Consider the following 15,830-nt stretch of genomic DNA (forward strand, 5'->3'; position numbering starts at 1 on the left):
CCAGCTGCAGCCCCTAGTTTTAAAAAATCTGGCGATTTGGTCTGTGGACGTGACCTTCCAGGTGTCCCAGGTGAGGGGTGACTCTGGAGACAGGCACGAGGCGGGCGGTGGATCCCCTCAGAACCTGACCACGAGGCTGGGGGTGAGCAGGGCGGCCCAGCCTGCCCTCCGCTGGCGGACCCGCAGCACCCGCACCAGCCGGGCCCCAGCAGCCCGTCACCCCCAGTCACTGACCTCGTCCTCGGCCCACTCCGAGGGGTCCACGGTGTGGGAGGGCAGGCAGAACTGCTGGCACACCCCCCGCTTGTAGTGCACCGTCTCCGACTGCAGGCTGTTGTCCTTGGGGATGTAGCTGCGGATCAAAGAGGGAGCGAGGGGAGTTGCCCGGCTGACCTCTGCCTGCCCGGGCAATGATCGAGCCGCTCCACATACCAAAAAGAAAAATCTCCTTTATCGGCTCTTGCCTGTGCTCTTGCTGGATAACTACTGAATCCCTTGGTTCAACCCACACCCCCAGAAAGGTGGCTACGTGGAGCTGCAACAGCCTCTTGGGGACCCGGAAGACCACGCCCCCAGGGCGGGCGAGGGTGGCACAGTGGCGCCCGGCTCCAGGATTTCCAGCCAGACACAGCTCTCGCTGTCGCCCCACGGGTGGGCACTGGGCTGCCTGGAAGGGGCGCCCCGCGCCCCCCCCCCGCCGCCCCTACCTGGCAACGCCATTCTGGAACTCCTCGGTGGCCTGGTAGTAGATGGTGATGGCCACGCGTGCGTCCGTGTCGAAGGTGAACTCCACGTTGTAGTGGACCCTGGCCTTGCCGGCCTCTTCTCCGGGGCCCTTCACTTCCTCAGCACATCTAGAAAACCACAGAGACTTTGGGGGGGCGAGCCGATCACAGGTGTCAATCTGTCTCTTGGAAAGTTTTGTGTGACCTGCGGTGGGCTCTGCTCAGGCCCTCGGCCGGGGGCGCTGGCCTTCTCACCTTCCCGAGGCCCACAGCCGGCTGAGCTCCCCTGCTCACTGGCTGCTGTGGCTTTCGGGCGTTTTTTGGTTTTCATTTTAATCGAAGTTACTACTTAGATCATTTAAATCGCTTCCACAGGGGCCTCCCTGGTGGCGCAGCAGTTGAGTGCTGGGTTGTGAAGCCGCCCGCAGCCTCTGCAGCGCCGGTTCGATCCCCGGCTGCTCCCCGGCCACCGGAGGAGGGTCCCACATGGCGCGCAGACCTCTCCTGCCGCCCGCTGCTCCCCTCAGCAGTGTGCTTTGGTCCTTCTGCCTGCTCTGCTCCCCGCTCTGGCTCTGGTGAATTCTCTCACCCTCCCGCGCTTCTGACTGTACCCAGTGCTTGCATAAATAAATAAAAATAAATCTTAAAATAAATAAATAAATAGATCGCTTCCATGGGCTGGTTACAGAAACAGCAGCAGCCACTCGCTCCACTCCCGCGCAGCTGAGGCCTCTGACTCCACCCGCAAGCCCCCCTGGGAGTGAGCACCCCCCACCACCGCCACCCGGATTCTGTGCAGCTTGCAGCTCACAACTCCCAGGGTTTCTTTCTTTCCCTCCCTGCCGGCCACCCCCTGCCACCTTTTCCGCCCCCCGCCACCCCCAGGCTGAGGCATCACAGTTCCTAAGTTCAGTCCCACATCATGGGGTTACATCGACATTTTTCAGTCCAGCCTCTGCGCATCTGTGATTATTTTTTTTTTCCGGCATGCGTTTCTCTTAGGGTCTGTGGTTATTTAGTTTAGTCTTTTTTCAGTTGCTTAGTTTTCCATCGGCTTCACCGCCAGTCCAAACCCAGGGTCTCCGCTGGTTCTGGGCCATGTGGCCCAGGCCCCTGGGCCTGCTCCCATCTGGACCCCTGGCCCTCGGACCAGCACACAGCGGCCACCCTGGCCCCCTGGTGAGTCCTTTTGCCTCACTTCATGCTTCCTCTTTTGGGGGGCAGGCATCCATTTGGGGGAACACAGCTTCCATCTTCTTGGAAACGGGTGTGCTGGAGGCATAACCTTTCAAGATTTTATTCCACACTTGCACGGCATTGGCAGTCTGGCTAGGTAAAGAATTCTACGTGATAAATACACAAGCAGCCATTTGAAGCATCACCGCCTCCCGGCTGCGGGTCGCTCTCCGGGAGTAGCAGCTGTTGTACCGTGACGCCCTTTCTCGGCACCGATCGTCATGCGGGGCCCTCAGTAGCCTTCCAGTGAGGAAAACCGGTGCCCCGGGGTTCTGGGAAGGCTTTAACTCTGTATGTCTGATTCCCCAAAGAACAGTTTTTATCTCTTCTGCCAAAGGCCTGGCAGCGGCATTCTGAGGGCAGGGGCGGAGGGGAGGCAGGGCCGGGCTGGAGGGCTCCGCACCCAGGCACCTACGTTCACTCAACCCTCTGGTTGGAGCCCAGCCCTCAGGTGTGCCCGGGGCGCCCCTGTCCGGAGAGTCCTGCTTTTGACCTTTCCAGCGGGAAGGGCTGCCCTGGCTGCAGGAAGAGGGAGACCTTCCCGCCAACCCTCTTGAAGCCTTGCACCCCCACGTCCAGGGGCCCCGGCGCTGCCAATTCCGGAGCCTCTTGGACTGTCCCCGAAGGGCTGGTTCTTCCTTCTGCTCACTCAGGAGCCCCAGTTCCTGGTCGCCGGCGGCAGCTGACACTCACATCTGCTTCCTGTTCCTGAAACTCTGTTCCCGTTGCTCTTGTCCCGCCCCAATTCCGTGGAGTCTGCTTTTAAAGAACACTCCATCGTTCAGTGGCCTTTTGAGAAGCAGCAGAAGATGTTCAACCCTCCATCTTTGCCTGAGAATCTGAGAATCAAAATTCACTCTTCCCACAAGCTCGGAGAAACCCAAGCCTTCACCCCAACATCCTCGAGCACCAGGCGTGCCGCTCCCACTGTCCCCTGTGTCCGCACCAGCGCGGAGGCCCGGGCTCCTCATCGCCCGGCACACAGGCTGCAGCCCGGCACGCTCGAGCACCCAGCAACGGAGGGGCTTGGCGCTCGGCTCCAGGGCTTCTCTGTGGTGTCGTCTGGCGCGGGGACTGGGCTCACATGGGCCTGGTCTGGCTCTCGAACCCGTGTCCATCAAAGAGGTGGGGCATGTGTCTGTGGCGAGCGGCGGAGCTGACGACGCTGGTTCCAGGGTCTCCTTAGCCTCCATCTGCAGGACGCCCTGTCTCCCCAAAAGGTGGGGGCCAGCAACAGACTTGCCCATGGAAAAGTGCCCGGCCCCCAGAGCTGACCCAAACGGGCAGCAGCTAGAGAACTTCAGGGACAGAGGATATTAAAAAGTAAGAGAAATGAATGGCGGCTCAGGCCAGGAGTTGGGGTTGGGGGGGTCGGGGAGTGAGCACAGTGTGGGGGGGGTCGTCTGGGTGGTGAAAGCCTTCCAGAGTCACACAGCAGTGGGGACCGCCCAGCCCAGGGACACCAGCAGGTGAACTGAGAGTTCTGTGAACTGAATCCCCATACAGGTGCAATATTAAACAAATTATCAGGGAGAAAGCAACGCCCTCATGTCACAAGCCTCGTCTACACAGCACAGGCGGGTCTCCGAGTCACCATCCTTGTACGTTCAGAAAAACCGGGACCTCTGATTTTCCCCAACCGGCTTGTCTCCCCAGGGAGCCAGGGAGCCCGGGGGACGGACTTCTGGTCTCAGGGAAGGACAAGGCGGCCAACGCCGGTGGAGCAGACACTGACCGTGCCGGACAGCCAGCGGGGGACGCTGGGAGCTCCTTGGGGGGCAGGGCATGCGAGACAGAAGAAACAGGGCAAGGTAAAAAACAAGACCCCTATCCCGAGCGCAAATCTCCCGATTCTCACAGAGGCTGGCTGAGGAATCCGCACAGTCCACTGTTCCCCCTCGATAACTTTTCTTTAAAAAATAACCTCATGAAATCGGGATCAAAGTGAAGCTTCGGGGAAGTCTGAACGCTCCAGACGCTAGACACCCATCTAAGGAGAGCGCCGTCTCCCCCGGGGTGGGCGGCCGTCCCTTGGGGGCGGGCGCAGGAGGCCTGGTCCCCGACTTACTTGACGAGTCTCAGGGTGTCCTTCCGGATGTTGATCAGGCTTCGCAGGGTCTTCACAGGTTCTTGGGGAGGCGGGGCTGCATAGGGGAACTGTGGAGACAGAGGGGGGGCGGTGAGCTCACAGCTGGGGGCCGCAGAGCACGCTGGTGAGGAGCGCTAAGGGCTGGCCCCCACTGAGTGAGGACAAGACCCCCCTCATCAAGACCCTCACGTGAAGGAGCTGCTCGAGGTCACAGCCAGAGGCAGAACTGGGGCTGGATGGGGCAGCAAAAGAGCTGGATTTGTCTGCTCTTTTCCACTCTATGGCGCTTCTTCATGTCGGCACTCAAAACGTGGCTGGCTGATAAAATCTCTGGCGGACGCCCCAGGTTCCCAAGGACACACCGCGGCCACGTTCGTCACTAGAGGCTTTTTCTCTGACCTCGGCCCACAGGGAGCCAGCGGGGCAGGAGAGAGCCACTCGGTGCGCTGGAACTGAGGAAGGCAAGGGAAAGAGAAGCCCCCGCTGTGTGCAGAGCTGAGGCCCAGGCAGAGCCAAGAACGTGGCCCCTGCGGCTCATGGTTCCTTAAGGAACAAGCCGGGAGCTGCCGGGCTGGGGCGGGGGTGTCGCCGAAGGCTCACGGCTGTCTTCATCCCCATCACCATTTACCCGGCCCTTCTCTCCGTCCCCACCCAGATGTCTGGTTTTGCGGTACTGAATTGATGATCATGAGGCAATAAGGGGAAACAGTGAAATATTTAATTGATGTTAGAAAATTAAGAATGATTTAAAATGTTCCCAGTATTGTACTAATGTTAACGGGGCCATGAGCAACTTTTATACCCAGTGCCCAGAGAACCATCTGGTCTCTGAAGCTTTGCAAAGCCGCAGGGCTGGAGTTCAGGCATCCGCCCCACCTCTGCCCACCCCTGCCGTCAGCACATGGCGGCCTGGCACCCTCCACGGCGCCTTCCCGGTTGTTGCCGAAGGTGGCTTTGACCTGTGATGCGTTCAGCACTGTGGCTGGTAACTCACAGATCTGAGAAGGCGCCTTGTGAGAAACACATTCCATCCACCAGAGGTGCGTTCAGATTATCCACTTGGTGGTCTCATAGCAACATTTTACTCTTGAAATACGCCAGTTGGCTTTGCTAAGGGCAGAGCGGGACAGGGCCTCGCTGAAAGCTGGAAAATCACCAAAAAGTACAAAATCAGCCATAATCTCACTGCTCGGCACAGCCCAAGGGACCATCACAGCAGGCCTCCGCCGGCCCCACCACTGCCCGGGCCAGCTCTGTCTGCACCTGCTGTTGCGTTGTCTTTCTTCGCTGAGAGAAACAGTGAACACTCGTCAAGTCTGTCACTTGACGCCACCCACACATTAGAGTTGGAGCCGACCTGACTCACTCGGCTCCGAGTTACTCAAAGGCTAAATTGGCTTTACTCTGTGTGGCTCCAGGTGCCAGGGGAAGGCCTTGTCCCGACATTTCCACGTGCCTGTTTGATTATGTCCGTGGGACAAACTCCTGGCAGTGGAATTACTGGATCAAAGAGTAAGCATGTTTGTAAGACTTTTAAAAATATTTTGCCCAATTGTTCCCCGGAAAGCTGGTCCCAGTTTTGCTCTCCTTGTCACCGTGTCGGGGGCCTCGCGTGGAGGCCATCTGTGGCCCGCCCCCACCCCGGCGGTCACACTCAAAGAACCTAAAACAATTTTAAAATAAGCTTAAGCAAAAAGTAATTAGGCAGGAAAATCTGACACAAATGCAAGTCTATGCTAAAGCCAAAATAAATGACTTTGGGATTAAAATTGTTTTCTGGAGTAGCGTCGCTAATCGTGTTCACCTGCACAGGTACCGGGCGTGATCCACGGCTCCTACCTGAATTTCTAAAAAAAGAGGTGGGGATGTTCCTTCATATTTTACCCTTTCTCCTCCACACACCCGCAAAAAAGGAAAAACAAAGGAAAAGAAAAAAACAAAAGCTAGCATTATCTTCCATTTAGCACAGAGAGTTGGTAACAGAACAGTTGGCCAGGAGGCCCGAGGTGCTCAGCTCTCAAGGAGAAATAACAGTGGGACTGACTGTGTTACAGGAACTATCCTTTAGACTATAATAAATTCACATTTTTGGAGCTCCCCTCCCTCTCGCCTCCCCAAAAAGTAAAGAATAGGAAATCTGTCAGGTGTGCCTAACCCTGTTTGTGGGCTCGCTCAGGTGAGCCTTCGGGCCGAGGTCGTCTAGAAAGCCTTGAGGAAGAGGTGGCTTTTGATCTGGACTTTTGAAGGACAAATGTAACAAGCATAAATTTGTAAATTCGGTGAGGACAGGGGAAAAAAAAGGAACAACAGCAACAGAGGCAACCTGAAGAAAACATTCTCTGCTCTTCACACAGCCTCTCCCTCCTCCCTAAGCCAGCGCGGGCCCCCACGCCTCTCTCAGCTTCTTTGCGATCTTCTTTACGAAAATGCTCATTTCTTGAGCACTTACTATGGGCCAGGCACTGTGCCGAGCTCTTAGAGAAGGAAGTGGAGTAAGAGGCCCAGCAACCTCCCCGAAGTCCTATAAGATTTTCTTTTTTTAGATTTATTTTATTTATTTATTTATTCATTCATTCATTTATTTATTTTTTTAATAGAGGCATGTTTTGTTTATTTATTTATTTGTTTGTTTGTTTATACATGCACTGGGTACAGTCAGAAGCGCGGGAGGGTGAGAGAATTCACCAGAGCCAGAGCGGGGAGCAGAGCAGGCAGAAGGACTGAAGTACACTGCTGAGGGGAGCAGCGGGCGGCAGGAGAGGTCTGCGTGCCATGCGGGACCCTCCTCTGGTGTCCGGAGAGCAGCCGGGGATCGAACCGGCGCCACAGAGGCTGCGGGCAGCTTCGCAACCCAGCGCTCAACTGCTGCGCCACCGGGGAGGCCCCAAAGTCCTATAAGTTTTAGGGAGCAGAGTCGAAGCCAGAACACATCCCACCCCCATCTTTCCTAAGAAGCTCCTGGATGAAGCTTCGCACTCTGGAAAGAGTCCCGAGGCTCAGCGTGCTGGCCGCTAAAAGAGCTGAAAGCACAAACCTATTCCTTTGCTCATTCTTTTTTCTTATCGAGACGCCGATGAACGTGGTCACTGGCCTGCGATATCCTTAAACCCGCGCCCTTACCGAGGTATATTTAAAGGAAAAGGAAGATCTTATTTCAGCTCAGAACCCGAGACTGCACTCGTGTGCTAACAGACGAGCGTGACCTGGAAGCAAAGCGTGGCCTTCACAGGCCTGAGGGAGACGAAGACAAAGCTCAGGCTGGGCCTGGGACCGAGTTCTTTCTGGAAGCGGCTGCTGTGCCAGCCTACGGTACCCCACTCAACGTTGAACCCCAGCGTCGACTGTTCCCTCAGTTCACACCCGCAGAGCTCCCACTTCTTTCCTGTGGCCTTGGAAGGGGAGTTGTCTACTGGGTTAGGGTGACAAGAAGACCCGACAGTCTTTCCTCTCGGACACAAGCTCCCTGGCACAACAGGGCCCGCAGGCGGGAGCCAGCCTTTCCTCTCTTGCACCCCACGCGCCACCAGGCCCACGGATGGAGGAGACCGACAGGCCTGAGGCTCACAGCCTGCATCTCAGGGTCCCCTGGGGTCAATAAACTCTTCACAGCGTGTGCGTGTGGGGCACTTAATGCAGCTTCTAGAATTCCAGGGCACGGGGGTAACACCGACAGGCTCCAGGCAAGGCTCCTGGACAGAAGTGGGGTGTGGCCTGCTCAGGCATGCTGGACAAGCGCAGAGGCCAGCACTCCCAGGACAAAGAGCAAAAGGAGCACGGGAGAGGCGAGGGGGCGCTCCTCTGTGCCCCCGGCTCTGCAGGCCTGTCACCCGCCGTCACCCAGGGGAAGGCGACCGCAGGGCTTCCGCCTCCACCGCCCTGGAGCGGAGCCCTTGGCCGCTGGCCGGGTGTTCAGGGACCCGGCCACAAAGGGTCACCGCAGAAGCCTCAGGTCCTGCCGGCCTGGGGGAGCGTCGGGATCGGGGTCCCCCCGTCGTGCAAACGCGGGCGCCTCAGCAGCAGCGGGGTCTCGCGGGGGCCCGTCACGGCGGCGTGGGGGGCGCAGCGCCAGGGACGTCTCCGCGGGGGACCCGCCCGGAGGACGCGCAGAGGACGGGCTCTCCCCCACTCCCTTCCCCCCACCCTCGCCGCCCGGGTCCCCGGCCGAGCCGCACAGGGGGTCCCTGAGCTGTTTCCAGGACGCCCCAGCCCCAGTCCCAGCCGGCCGGGGACCAGGACGGGCCCGACGCCCCTCCCGCATGGGCGCGCGGGTGCAACACCCGCACCCCGAACCGGTGAGCCAGAGGCGGGGGGGGGGGGGGGGGGGGGGGGGGCAGCGCCTTGGGCCCCGAGGCCCGCGGCTTCCTTTGCCGTTTGTCGCGCATCGGCCAAGCGCCACCTGGCGGCCGGCGTGGAACTGCCGCCTGTCCCGCCGCGGGTGCGCTGTGCGTGGGGTGAGTGGGTGCTGGGGGTGCGCCGTGTGTGGGGTGAGTGGGTGATGGGGGTGCGCCGTGTGTGTGGTGAGTGGGTGCTGGGGGTGCGCCGTGTGTGTGGTGAGTGGGTGCTGGGGGTGCGCTGTGTGTGTGGTGAGTGGGTGCTGGGGGTGCACCGTGTGTGGGGTGAGTGGGTGCTGGGGGTGTGCTGTGTGTGTGGTGAGTGGGTGCTGGGGGTGCGCTGTGTGTGGGATGAGTGGGTGTTGGGGGTGCGCTGTGTGGGGGGGTGAGTGGGTGGGGGTGCGTGTGTGTGTGGGGTGAGTGGGTGTTGGGGGTGCGCTGTGTGTGTGGGGTGAGTGGGTGTTGGGGGTGCGCTGTGTGGGGGGTGAGTGGGTGCTGGGGTGCGCTGTGTGTGTGGGGTGAGTGGGTGTTGGGGGTGCGCTGTGTGTGTGGGGTGAGTGGGTGCTGGGGGTGCGCCTGTGTGTGTGGGGGTGAGTGGGTGTTGGGGGTGCGCTGTGTGTGGGGTGAGTGGGTGCTGGGGGTGCGCTGTGTGGGGTGGTGGGTGCTGGGGTGCGCTGTGTGTGTGGGGTGAGTGGGTGTTGGGGGTGCGCTGTGTGTGGGGTGAGTGGGTGTTGGGGGTGTGCTGTGTGTGGGGGGTGAGTGATGCTGGGGGGTGCGCTGTGTGTGGGGTGAGTGGGTGTTGGGGGTGTGCTGTGTGTGGGGGGTGAGTGGATGCTGGGGGGGTGCGCGTGTGTGGGGTGAGTGGGTGCTGGGGGTGTGCTGTGTGTGGGATGAGTGGGTGTTGGGGGTGCGCTGTGTGTGGGGGTGAGTGGGTGTTGGGGGTGCGCTGTGGGGGGGGTGAGTGGGTGCTGGGGGTGCGCTGTGTGTGTGGGGTGAGTGGGTGTTGGGGGTGCGCTGTGTGTGTGGGGTGAGTGGGTGCTGGGGGTGCGCCGTGTGTGTGGGGTGAGTGGGTGTGGGGTGCGCTGTGTGTGTGGTGAGTGGATGCTGGGGGGGTGCGCTGTGTGTGGGGGTGAGTGGGTGTTGGGGGTGCGCTGTGTGTGGGGTGAGTGGGTGTTGGGGGTGCGCTGTGTGTGGGGTGAGTGGGTGTTGGGGGGTGTGCTGTGTGTGGGGGTGAGTGGGTGTTGGGGGTGCGCTGTGTGTGGGGTGAGTGGGTGCTGGGGGTGCGCTGTGTGTGTGGGGTGAGTGGGTGCTGGGGGTGCGCTGTGTGTGTGGGGGTGAGTGGGTGTTGGGGGTGCACTGTGTGTGGGGTGAGTGGGTGTTGGGGGTGTGCTGTATGTGTGGTGAGTGGATGCTGGGGGGGTGCGCTGTGTGTGTGGGGGAGTGGGTGTTGGGGGTGCGCTGTGTGTGGGGTGAGTGGGTGTTGGGGGTGTGTTGTGGGGGGGTAAGTGGGTGTTGGGGGGTGTGCTGTGTGTGGGGGTGAGTGGTGTTGGGGGTGTGCTGTGTGTGGGAGTGAGTGGGTGTTGGGGTGCACTGTGTGTGTGGGGTAAGTGGGTGTTGGGGGGTGCAGTGTGTGTGGCTGTAGTGTGTGGTATGGGGTTTGAGTGTGTGGTATGGGGTGTGTGTACCATATACCTAGACAGATTTGTAACCATTCTAACTTTATTTTGTCAAACTGCCCCTATGGCTGCACTCACGCTCTGGTTGCAGAAACTACGACACTGCAAATGGACCCTCAGGACAACACGGCGCTTGCGGCGCCCAGGCCCTTCCCGGGCCTGCACACAGGACGATGATCCATGTGCAAGAACAACCAACTCCGACAAAGGGCGCGCGGGACCTCGTTGGCTGACATGGGCTGTTAAACCCAGACCGGCTCGCCCTGTACATCTCCGACCCGGCCGCTGCGGGGCGCCCTCCTTGGAGCCCGGAGGGTGGACGCCCCATCATCTTCCCAGCACCTCAGTAGGGTCAGCCTGCGCTCTGCTCCCCTCCCCACCCCCAACATCTCCAGGGCGCCCTGGGTCCTTTCTAGGGAAGCCTCCCTCCTACAGCCATTACCGCGCTGATCTCTTCCAGATGGATGCCCCAGCACAGCTTTTACTGTTCCAAACGATGCAATGAAACCCCCTGAAAGGAATCTTAACAGGAAAAAGGATATATATAAAGAAAAGTAAATTAATATGCGCGGTGCAAAAAAAGAGCTCAGAGCACCAAAACCTGCTTCCAGAGGAAAAGGAAGTCATCTTTAACCATTTATAATTAAAATAGAAAAGTCCTCATTTCCTACATCAGCAGACATACAACATTAGTGCCAGAGAATCAAATAATAGTTACTATGGAAACCAACATCTGGGGTCATATGACGGACTCATTTGCAGGACTACATAAACCCTTTCTTTTATGGACTTCAGGGCTTTTATATTTAAATTCAGTTCCTTTTTCATCTGAAGCTGGTTATTTTCTCAGCTTTCTCTACTTCCCCTCTTCGCAGACACTCAGTGTGTTCAGGGCTTACCAGGGGATATTTTTAGCCTGCTGATGCTTTAGAACATTTTCTCAGCTCTGTGCGAGGGGAGGACAGTTTCGTTTCTGCTTGAGCACTCAGGCGACTGCAAGGTGCCCGTTTAACCAGCTGCAGCCCGGCGAGGCCTACGTCCAACATGGCCGGGTGACAACCGTTCCCCGACCGTCCTTGTGGGGAGCCCATCGCCACTTTAGAAAGGCCGGTGACCCAAAACAGACAAGAGGCAAAACGCCCCTTTCACTCCAGTCACACACGCAGGGGACAGCGAGGGGGTCATGAGATGACCTGGGCACAAGATGCCTGTGTCCAGGGGGCCCTGAGGGGCCCCGGGAAGGCAGTCTCGGTACAGTCGGGTCCAGGGCCGTGCCGTGTGACATCACACCCACTCGGCCCTTTTCCAAAATCTCTGCCCCTCCCACGAGCCCGAGGGTGATCAGGAGAGCGGCAAAAGCCGCTGCGCCCACTGCGAGTCTCCAGACCTCCGTCAAGGCCAGAGACACTCATTTCCTGCCTCTTCTGTGGTCTTGAGTCTCACTGTTTGGGAGGCCAGGGGACACCGCCACCGAGGCACGGGGCGCTGTGCGCTGGTGCCTGGTGCCAAGCAAAGCCTCCGCGCCCCAGGCAGGACGCCCCTGCCCAGTCCCGCAGCGCTTCTGAGTAAAGCACCTTCCTGTGGTTTAGATACCAAGGATTTTAGCCTAACTCCAGCTGGTTTCAAGGAGAGTTAAAAGGGGAAAAGACGTGCTTTTGGCAAAGTGGACACTGGCAGATTCTCCCAGCGGGATGGTGGGTGGTAACGAGCGGCCAGAGAAGCGACTCCTTGGGACTCGTGCCCCTTCCAGATGCCTGACTTTGGATTTCATCTGCCAGACTCACAACCCAGCTCGCAAACAAGACACAACCGTCCACACGGGATTCTGAGCTGCTGATACTGTATGTAAGGAATATGGCTACAGAGGCCCCGGGGTCGTCGAAACAGGCATTTAAAAAGATGCAACAGATTTTCCCCAAAGAAGCAGATGAATGAAACTCAGCGAGAGGTTTCCAGTCTTGTTTAGACGGAGGCATCTTCAAAGGCCGATGACTAAGAAGGGCAAGTGGACCAAAGCCTTCCCCACTCCAAACCTGGCAAGTAAAAACCAGAAACTGGACACCCAAAACCTGCAGTGTAGTTACCCTCGGTTAAAAACAGAAGCGCGTGAGTTGTCCTCAAGCTGAGTAACTCCAGGCGTCTGTACCCCTGCAAAATGGATGGACTCGAAAACTGTCTGTGAGCAGCCCGAGATTAACTGCAAGGTCGCTTGCCAAGCCCTGCACACTCTGGAGGGAAAAGGGCGCTCGGAAGTGCCCTCCGCCAGAACCCGCAGCGCTGGGGAGATACAGAAATAGTCCAGTGTGTGAGCCAACCACACGCAGAATTCTACGCCCGGGCAAGGGCTGGCATTTGCAGACACAGTCCTAGGAGGACACCCTGCTGAGTTAATAATCGGGTGATTTTCATCTCTTTGCTAATCAGGAGATACTAGAACGAAATCATTTGAATTTCGAAGTTATAGCTACTCAGACCGCTGCTCTACAGCTAGTTAACAAGGGGACACCTGCCCTGTTCAGCTTCCTCAGGTTTCCAGGTGCTGCTCTCCCCGCTCGCCGTCAGTCACAGTGAGCGGCCCAGGTCACACGGACCAGGCAGGGAGCCGCCTCTGGCTTGCAGGAAGCCTCCGCGCATGTAGACAGCGTCCATCGTGGGGCCAAGCGCCAGACTCAGACGAAACGTAAGTCTCCACACTCCCCGTGTCGGAGCCCAAGGCTTCTCCCTCACCCTGGGTTCTGCCTCCCACCTCAGATCCCTGCACCTCTGGCTTTCTGTCACCTGTCACCTGTGTCCCTCCTTGCGCACCTCGGCCCTTTGAGCCACAACCTTCAGTGCCGCCGATTTTCCTATTCTCTACGGCTTTTCCTCTTTTTACTGATTTCCCGTGTGCTAGTAACACCCTGGGCTTCTGAGTATAGTGTAGGGCTTGTCAGAGGCAAGTCCAGTTCATCAAGAATAAACAGGTGTGTCCTGGCATCAACCATAAGCTTTCTGACTCCCAAAGAGGCAAGCCCAAGTTTAAAAGGGGAGCAAAGCACAGGCCATACAACAGATAATTCTCCAAAAGGCAACCCGCTCTCCATTCTCCTGACAGCTGGCTGCTGGGTTCATCATCCTTAGCCTCAAATGTGATACAAAGATTCCTCAAGCACAAGTTAATAGACTGTGAAGAAAGCACAGAAGTGTCATTAAGTGGCAAGTCAAAAGTTCAGCAGGCAGATTCAGTGCCTGGCTTCTAACAGGAGAATCAGGGAAGAAGAGAGATTTATAGGGCAGACTGGACAGACCCACCTTGACCCCATGGTCAAGGTCACCACCTCCACCCACAGTCAGGAGCCCCAGGGCCCTCTGCTGGGACGCCAGGAGGACACTTCCTTCTGTCCTCACCCCCAAACCCACACCCCTGCTCCAGTCACAAGAAAACATCAAACCAACCCAGGTGGAGGGAAGTTCTCCACAAGAGCTAACCAGTGCGTCTCTAAGCTGTCAAGATCGCGGAAAAACAAGGAAATGATGAGGAAGAACGGGTGTGGCCCTAATGAAGTCAGCTGTTCTCAAAGCCTTTGTTCATTTTTAGTTTGACCATGTGCCGTGTGAGGTGTCGGCGCTCGGGGGGGCTGGCCGGAATTCTCTCTCTCTCTGTAATTCTGTGAGTATGAAGTCGTTGCTTTTGCTTTTCAGAGTTTCAGCGAGAGAAATGCTGAGGCCAAATGGAAAGCAGAGTTGCTCAAAGGGAGTGTGTAGATTTGGGCTGTGTGGTTTTAAACAAATTGCTTCACCTACTAAGCCCCCACTTCCTTACCAGTAAAATAAGCTTAGTAACAGCGACCTCATCGTTTGGAGATTAAAAGTCGTTTCCATCAGGGTCCTGTCAGGAAGGCAGAAACCACACCCGTTATTTGAATGGAGACTCTAATCCAGGGGCTGGTTAGGTAAATCGGGGAGGAGCTAGAACAGGAAAGGGGACACTTTGCTGGCAGAGAGAAGCAGCTCCCACCTCTGGGGGGCAGGAGGGAGCAGAAGCCATGGGACTGAGACAGATTTCTGAGCTGGGGGTGCAGTCCAGCTGGTCTGGATTTGGGGGGGAAGCCAGAGGCTGGAACCGTAGCCGCCTAGGGAGGAAGGGGTGGCTGGGCGAGAGGGTGGACACAGCCCGCGGCCTGCAAGCAGGGGCCCTCCTCTCCTCCAGCCCTGCCGGCCTCCAGCGCCCCCTCCTGGCAGAGCCCGCAGGGGCGGCCTTGGAGGAAGGTGGGGCGGAGGCCCAGTGAGGAGGGTGGTTTGGGGCCTGGAGCCTTGGGGCAGCGTTGCCCGACCAGCCACGCTGTTATTTCTTACCCCTGTGAAGTGCTGGGGCCGCCCGGGGCTCTTCCTCTCTTTCCTTCACAAACACTTTGCAGTATGGAAACGCAGAGGCCCTAAACCTCTAGCGTTGCCTGCATGTAGAATTTTAATTAGAAAATGCATATAATTTAATAAATGGAAAAGATGGACTACATTCTGTGCTATAATTATAGCAGCCTTTACCGCACAGCTCATATTCCCGCGCTGCCTCCTGACGGAAGCGTGAGTCTGACTACAGTCTGTCATCAGCAGGGCTCCGCGCCTGCGGGGGGCCTGGCCAGGCCGGCCGAGGGCACGAGGTCAGTGCTTCTCGGGACGGCCGTTTGCACACAGCCCCGTTAGACTATTTCACCCAGAAGGCTTCAACTTTTATAGAATCCTGTGAAGCTGTTTCATTAAAATTGAAGGCCACAATGCATGTGTTAAAAAGTTGAAAAGACTAATCAGGTTTTTCTCTGAAATGCAGCCCCAGTGGGGATGGTTTCCCGTCAGACAACAGGAAGCGGCCGTGAGATCGTGTGCACGCTCCGTTTCAGAACATTTCAAAGAAATTTCGAGGAAATTCCTCCATCACGGGGCCTTCGTTTCAGGGCTGGACACCAGAGCTCTGTGCTGGGCGCACGGAAGCAGCTCCCTCGGGTGCGAAGGGGCACTGCCCAGGGCAGCAGGACTCGGGCCACAGAGCCCCTTGCTGGGGCCTGGCAGATGGCGGCTCCTCTCCGCCCACTTCCCCGTGTGCGGTGGTGTCTGAGCGTCCCTGAGAGAGCATAGCTTGCGGGCAAAAGTCACGTTAGGGGGGTCTCTGAACCAGCAAGAGGAGAAGATGGAAACAGGGACTCGGGGTTGCCATGGGGTGCTGGGCCGGCAGGGGGTGCCAGAGAGACTCTCCAGACTCAAGTACTTGCCTGAGGCTCACACCATTGGGCACAGGAACCAAGGAGCCCAGGCCACAGCCTAAGGAGCGACATCTATCTAACCAGGAGTGAAGCCCCGCGGGTCCGGCCAGTGGGCTGTGCAGGCACCGAGGCAGCACCAGGCCTGGAGGGTCCAGGCCCCGCTCCCCCCGTGCACACAGTGGTGAGACACACAGCCTCGGTGAGGAAACTGGCCTCTGTGCCTCAGTTTCCTCAGCTGTAAAATGGGGTAAAGGCCCTGCTTATTTTGTAGGGCGACAATGATAAAAAAAAAAGTTTTGAAAACCAGATGGTGCTGGGCTGTGGAGGACTGTGGGGCTTTGGCAGTGGGTGGTAACATCCCTGAAGAGGGGTGCGCCTGCCCCCTAAGTCACACACAGGGCCGGGAACCCGCGCTACCGCAGTGGACAGTAGTAAGAACATAGAGCTATGAAAATGGGTTATCATTAGTGATATTGTCTTCCTTGGAGATTTCTACCTGTCATGCAATTTTGAGCACTTGGCAAAAAGAACATCCC

At 57.8% G+C, this 15,830-nt stretch overlaps 1 protein-coding gene across 5 annotated transcripts in view; it reads right to left on the reverse strand.

Moving 5' to 3' along the window:
* The window catches only part of RNF157 (ring finger protein 157), a 66,049-nt gene that overhangs the window by 17,779 nt on the left and 32,440 nt on the right, over positions 1 to 15,830 (reverse strand). For all 5 annotated transcript variants that reach the window (XM_054688775.1, XM_054688771.1, XM_054688772.1 and 2 more), the window contains exons 3-5: positions 4,030 to 4,118; positions 708 to 854; positions 235 to 352 (exon numbers count right to left, since the gene is read on the reverse strand). In XM_054688775.1, the coding sequence (XP_054544750.1) occupies positions 235 to 352; positions 708 to 854; positions 4,030 to 4,118 (354 nt within the window). The remainder of the gene's footprint in view (positions 1 to 234; positions 353 to 707; positions 855 to 4,029; positions 4,119 to 15,830) is intronic.

Source organism: Talpa occidentalis, unplaced genomic scaffold (assembly GCF_014898055.3).
Source record: "Talpa occidentalis isolate TD23 unplaced genomic scaffold, MPIMG_talOcc4v2.1 talOcc4.7, whole genome shotgun sequence".
Classification (NCBI taxonomy): Eukaryota; Metazoa; Chordata; class Mammalia; order Eulipotyphla; family Talpidae; genus Talpa; species Talpa occidentalis.